Genomic DNA, 7531 nt, shown 5'->3' with positions numbered 1-7531 from the left:
TTTGCAACAGGACCGACCTGACAAATTGTGTTTTGTATACAAGCAGACACATTACAACTTGGAACAATGTGTTTTATTTGACTAAAAGGTAGGTGTCCTAGCCTCAAATGCCAAAGTTTTGTATCATCAATAGCAGACAAGCAAGCTTAATTGCAAACATGAGCCTGTAACTCTCTTGAGCTTGACTGTAAGTGCTCTCCCACATTATATAACCCAGACTTCACATTACCAAGAGGAATCAATGTTCCTTTCTAAGAATAAACAAAGTATTTATCATAAGTAAAATGCAGTTCACATCCCAGATCCTTACACAACTTATGGACAGAAATCAGATTATATTAGAACTCAGGAATATGCAACACATTATGTAGGGTTATTGAATCATTTAACATTACTGACCCTATGTGTTTAACAGCAATTTTACTTCCATCTGGTATAGTGATGTAATTACCATCACCTTCTACTGAATGAAATTCAGAAAATTGAGCCAAATCATAACAGAAATGATCTGAAGCACCAATATCAAGCAACCATTTATGATTAGAATAAGATAGTAAACAAATGTTCCTGCCATCATGGCCAGGCTATTCTGCTGCTCAGTTTCAGGATTCTAAGAGTTTTGATTCTGCTTGGCCAAGGACTTCATGAACTGCTGATATTGTTCAATTGAAACAGGTGCAGTTGTATTGTTACCATCATTGCCTGAATATTCTGAGACAGCAGCAACACGATTACCCTTGAAACCTTTAAAACCAGGAGGATAACCTTTAAGCTCAAAGCACCCATCTATACTATGCCCTGGAATTTGGCAATGAGTACAGAAGTAATTAACACCGGACTTAGAACCAGATTTCCTGTAATGAGCTCCAGTATTAGAACCACTTGCACCAGCATTTCCTGAGTAAGAATTGGTGTTAAACACCTTTTGATATCCTTGGTTTTGAGGTCTGTAAGACTTGTTGCGTCCAAAATCAGAGTTAAACTTCCTCTTCTCTGTAGCAAAAGCCAATGATTCAGAGTGCTCATTAGCTTGTGAGATTTCTTTGTGTCGTTCTTCTTGAGAAAATAATCGAAATGCCTCAGTAACCTTTGGCAAAGTCTGCATCATCAATATGTTCCCTCTGATAGTTGCATACTGATCATTAAGCTTCATCATGAACTATAGTACCATTTTCTCTTGCTGGCGTTGGAAAATCTTCTTAGTGAGGTTGCATTTGCAATTATTGCAAGTGCAATAAGGTAGAGGATAAGCTTCCTTAATTGCATCCCAAACTGATTTCATATCAGTAAAAAATTCTGAAATAGATTTGTCACCTTGGCTAAGATCAACTAATTTCTGCTGAAGTGAGTAAACCTGTGCCATGGAAGCATAACCAAATCTCTCCTCAAGATCAATCCAAATTTCTTCGGCTGATTTCAGAAACATCACACTCTTTGCAATAGTTTCATCCAGATTAAACAAAATTAAGGAACACACCAAATCATTACATCTCTCCCAAGCCTTACCTTCAACAGTTCGAGCTGTAGGTTTAGAGATAGCTCCATTGACGAAACCTAGCTTATTCTTTGCTGAAAGTGTTAACAGCATAGACCTCTTCCAGCTAGTAAAACCTTCACCATTAAACTTGTAAGAAACAAGTTGAACAGCATTGGCATCTGAAGGATGAATGTAATAGATACTTGCAAGATCTTGATTTGGAGGAAGATTGCTTGTTGCCATATCTTCAGATGATCAAAAAATACAACCAGATGATGCAGAAAACAAGAACAAAATCAAGAAATTCAACAGATGAACTGAGAATTTCAAGAAAAACAAAAAAAATCTGAAGATCAAAACAAAGAATTTGCAGAAAAGAAATCAATCAACAATTGGTGCAAAAATCAGGAAGAACAAGCTTGGAATCAATGCGGAAATCAAACAGAAAGAATCACATGTTAGATCTTCTGCTCTGATATCATGATAGATTTTGAATAATCACAAAATCTGGAAGAACAAAAATCTGGAAAAATATGTAAGAACAACTTTCAGAGAAAACTTGGAGAAAAAGTAATCAGATTTGTTTGTATTGAGTGAATGAATAATTCTTACATTATCTGAGGATATATATATATATATACTACAGCAATAAATCTGAACATTCTAGAGAAATCTAGAAGTAAATACAGAAATATCTGGGAGTTAGCTATAACGGAATCAGGCAAGTTGTTGCAGCCTGTAACTAACTCTAACAAACTAAAGGCTGACGTGGCAGCCTAAGCTGGTGTCCAATAACAAGCTAGAGTTAGATGCACGGAGATTTAGGAAGTTTAATAAAAATAAGATATTAGTTAATGAGATAGAAAAGGCAATTAAAAAAAAAAAAAAAAAAAAAAAAAAAAAACTTATTTTATTGAAAAGTAAAGTGATGTGAGAAAGAGTTGAGACCAAAGGAGAAGTGAGAAATGATAAAGTAAGGGTGATTGTAGACCATTAGCTGGTAGAAATATACTACATATTATTAACTTGTAATTGTTTTCAAAAAAGGAAGTGTAGCTTTTAAAAAACGGACAAAAATAACAAGTATAGCTTTTACAGAAAACGAACGGAATACATAAAAATTATGTTCATGCATGCAACCTAGAAGATCATGTCGAAACCCATTGTATTCCACTTGTGAGTATCTCACGTTGGAGAAAGAAGATAGATGGTTCTACTTTATAAGGTATAGGAGTAACTTCTACTATTGTCAATTAGTTTAAGTATGGAAGCTCCTAAGCCTAGTTTGTGGACTAAACTCTCCTCCTCCTTGTTCGGGTTGCCTAGGCCCATTTCAAATTGTTTCGAAATTTAACATGGTATCAGAGTCAGGTTTGTTAGGTCGTTCATAACTGGGTATTTGTCAAGTCATTGGTTAAGAGGCTTCTATTGGATATTCATTGCCAAATAGAATTTATATTGTACTTTCTGGTGTGCTCTAATTCTAAAATGAACAAAGGTGTTAGTTGTTAGTTGAAGATGGATAATGAGAGGAGAGATAGGGAGGAAACAAGAAAAAAGCTTCAATGATTAAAGCACAAGGAAATTCCTTATCCTCAACTTCTAACGATAAACCATTTTCATAAAACAGTGTGTTATAATTTATTCAAGCAAGCTGTCATCATAACATTCACCTATTATTGGCCTTCAAATTCAATTACCTTTTAGCAAAACTAACCAACCAAAAGATAATTTGACTGTTAAAAACCCAACTAATTAAGGTAGAAAAGAAGTATATTTTGCCTTTTGTCCTATGATCCTAAATTGTTGATGTTGATCAAGTGTTGAAGACCCTTTCAATTCTTTTTTTGCCTTTTGGTGTAAACAACAAATGCTAATACTCCCTCTATCCCTAATTACTTGCTCCACTTTCTTTTTTAAGGTGTTCCTAAAAAATTGCCCCATACTACTTTTAGCATGTTTTCCTACTTGCACTCTCTCTATCTCTCTCCTCATTGATATTTGTATCAACCTATGTGCACCGTTTTTTGCCCAAAGCCTTAATAAAGTAGATTTATGGTTTGGGGCAAACAATTGAGAATAGAGGAAATACTTGTTAAGATCCTTGTCATGTGCGTATTAGACACGTGTAAGTAATCTCACATTGAATAAGAGAAGGAAGAATTATATGGCCCATTGGCCCAACATAATTTTGGGCCTAGGATTTTTGCTCAAATTTAAAGACCGGCAAATGATCATAACAGATTTTAAGGGGTATTGCCCAATTCAAATAGTCTATTCTTGTGTATTTTAAAATGTGACGTAATTTTACAGAACTTAAGATTCACAGTATTGATATTATTGTGAAGGAGCTATTATCTCTGCCTCATCAGTGATAAAAAATTAAAAAGAGGTTGAAATTTTAAAAGCGCTCCATTTATATATGCAGCTATATAAGAGGAGGGTGAATATGAATGAATTTCCATGTAAATGTGCTTAAGCTCCTAGGAAAGTTACTGCCAACGTCGAGACTGCCCTGCATTTCGAGTCATTCAAGGTGTGAATCCGCTAATAGACAGATAATTGTACACCCTTACATCAATTTTTTTTTGGTGCTTAGTGAGCCACAAGGGAGGATGATGAGAATCAATCACCTGGAATTAGGAGGAGAGCTCTAATCATTTGATCTATCTCTCACTCTCTATATCAAATTTATAGGCTATGGACTTACGGTTTAGGTTTAGTAGTCAATAATCATACCAATTTATTTCGTCTACCCTTGGTCCTTCAGTCCTGCACAATATTAACGACCTTATTCTATGGCCTTTGATCTGAGTTATTAACATAACCTAGATTTTTTTTTTTCTTTTTTTTTTTTCCGGCCACGAAATCATTATCATCAATCTCAGCTTACATCCAAGATAAATCAAATTGTTTAAGTTTTTATACTCGACAATTAACCTACACGATGATGATTCCTAGCTGCCTTAGTTGACTAATATCAATTTTAAATCTATTTCTTAGTTTGGGGAACGTAATTAATTGTTATATTTTAGCAATTTTGATTACTTTTTCAGCTGTAAAGAAGTTTAATTTAATCATTTCCGATTCTCGTGAGATTGATGTATGCATACAATCATATAATTACTTGCTAATTAGCCTGATGATGAAATGTTTATTTCTGTCTTGTTCCATTTTGAAGTATGAAAACTTACAAATAACACTTGTTCAATTCATGCGTGCATCTTTTCATGTTTTCGGAGAATAATCAATTAGTCTAAATAATATTAGAACGTGTCTTTAATATTTTGACTCGATTATAACTTTAGATCATTGATTATCTCAAAGACTTGTTACAGAATCTCAATATACATCATATGAAAAAATGATGCATTATAGCAACATGGTTTTGCAAAAAATCTTTAGGTTTTAAATTTAATTATCATTTAGTTTTCATATATGCTCTATAGTTTGTACAATTCAATGGTTATTTCATAAACATCTTTTTTAAGTAGTTTTTAGAGTTTTGACTTGAAGGATAAAAGGTGATATTCTGCGATTCATCATTGTAAGTTAGCTTTTGGTAGTTGAACTAGTGTTAAGGAAAAGCTATAAGATCTAGCTTTGAGATAAAGGTAGATTTGAAGATAAGTAGTATATAACTCTTTTTATTTGTTCTTTTTTCTAATTGAATGTGTTAACTCAAAACATATAAATTATTTGAAAACTACTTTGAAAGCTAACATCAACCGCATATAGTAATAATTAATATGATCCCTAACACACATAGGAATATCTAACATCTATTGCAACAACTACTATTGTTGAACATACCCTGTATAAAGAATCTCCCTTCTTAGATGAACTTTCCTATTAGTCACATATTTGAACCCAACTCACAAGATAAAGCTACTAATTAAAGCGGTTCAACCTAATCTTTAAATAGTTATATTATATAGTTGCTTATCGATGTTTAAATTTATTAATTAATCGGACTATTGAACTTAAAATTATTGGGTTTCAATTCAACTTTATCGAACCTTAGTAACATACAAGTATACCTTACCCCATTCAACTATAGCTCTCATTTTATATTGAGTTTAACTTGTAATATCACAAACTAAATCCAATCTTCACAAAAAAAACAAAAAAAAACAAACTAAATCCAATACAAAATATTAATAGTAGACTGCATAATATAAACACATGAACATGTTGAAAGTTTAAAACAAATCAACCGAAAGAGTATATCACAAGAAAAGATCTCTAAATTCATCATGACAAAGTTAATTAATTGAAATTACGATCCTAATAAATCCAAAAACCAGGATCATATATAATCACATAATTAATTAAAAAGAACTACATTCCCCCTAACTCAAATCTCAGTGCAAATCGCACTAAAGTATATATGTATGTAACTATGTGCAGAACAACAGGATCTCTCTTGATATGTGTTCTACATGTTCGTTGAATCATAACCTATCTCGTACACTATATAAGTATATCATAATCTAAATTAATTAAATTAATTAACCTACTAATATTCCCATGATGATGTCATACATTCACACTGATGTTTTAAGCAATTCCTTCTGATTGGGTAAACTTTCTGCAACTAACAATATAAAATGTGTAACACATGTTACCCTCAACCTTATATTATAATATTATATCATATCATAGAATAAATATAATTAAATAAAGTCATTGGATTCGGGCTGACAAAGGTGACAATAATGCAAAATTGTAAGGAAAAAAAAGGGTCGGATTTTTTAAATTTTTATGTTTGTCTAGGATTTTATTTTCCCTTTTTGGAGAAAACAACTTTTGCAAGAAAAGCATGTGCTTTGCCTAGGAAAGCAAGTTTAGGTTTATTTAGCTTTCATATACTATATAATTATGGAGTATTAATTAATCAAGTTTGTTAATTATATTGGTAGGTGGGTAATATTTAGGTCTTAATCTTGTTGTTTTTTTTATTCTTCTTAGGCAAATCTTAGCTTGATTATTAATATTTATTGTGATAAATTCCTCAATTGTTGATAAACTAGCTTTGTGTTCCTCAATTTTATGATTTCTATGCTTAGTAAGTTACTAGGAGAATATTTTAGATTTGTGTCTATACTCTATGTTCACACTAAAACGGTTGATAGAATTATTCACGACTATTGTTTATAATGACGCAATGGAACGAGTTGGATCCTCTGATCCTTGGTTTTGATATTTCATTAAAAAAAAAAAAAAAAAAAAAAAAAAAAAAAAAAAAAAATCCTCTTATCCTTGGCTTTGTATATTAATCACGGAGTATAATGTAAGTGATTTTTAGTTTGGAAATTTCAATTATACAATAATGAAGTAGTGTTTTTTTTTTTTTTAACAACGATTATACCATAATATGTACTCCATTTAACTTATATATGTAATATTCCATTTAACTTTAATTAGGTTTACATTTCAACTAAAACTCATCAATTTTTTCTATAGATTAAACGTGAATTAGCTGGTTAGAACAAATATGTACTCCATAGTACTATTTACCAAAACCTAATAAAGCACTTTTACCAGAGAATAATGAATATGCCATACAATCAACATAGAGTAGTAATTAAATTAATTAAGTTAAGAATTTTGACTTAATTGATTAGTAATAAAATCTAGTTAAAGTTGTCCTGGATCTCCTTTGGATCTAAGGAATAAAAGTTCCTGATGAAATTGAAATAAACTCTGGCAAGATCAGAAGGAAGATGGTGGTGTTGTTCCCACTCGAGCAAACAAGTACACCTAATATCTCACAACATGATGAATATATGATCTAGTAATTAATCCTACAATACGAAATATGGATGAACATTATTCCTAGCTGGTAAAGCATATACTTTATGATAAAATAAATACGAAGTATATATATATATAGGGTAATAGTATAGAAACAAAAGCAAGTGCAATGTTGGTCCATGGCACGTGATAGAAGATGGTTGTTCAGGTGCCAAAGACAATTAGGTCAATTACTACGACCACTTGGGAAAAAATAAAGAGTTATACTTACTTCCCAAATGCCAATTGTGTCTCCAC

General features: G+C 31.9%; 1 protein-coding gene across 1 annotated transcript; it reads right to left on the bottom strand.

The window, feature by feature from the left end:
• Nucleotides 1–1159: 1159 nt before the first annotated feature.
• On the bottom strand, nucleotides 1160–1720 carry LOC145589147 (uncharacterized). The gene has a single exon (XM_081645701.1). The coding sequence runs from the start codon at nucleotides 1718–1720 to the stop codon at nucleotides 1160–1162; it is 561 nt and encodes a 186-aa protein (XP_081501827.1).
• Nucleotides 1721–7531: the final 5811 nt, after the last annotated feature.

This window comes from Chenopodium album, chromosome 17 (genome assembly GCF_948465745.1).
Source record: "Chenopodium album chromosome 17, dcCheAlbu1.1, whole genome shotgun sequence".
Taxonomy (NCBI): domain Eukaryota; kingdom Viridiplantae; phylum Streptophyta; class Magnoliopsida; order Caryophyllales; family Amaranthaceae; genus Chenopodium; species Chenopodium album.
This window is presented reverse-complemented; position numbering and strand designations above follow the sequence as displayed.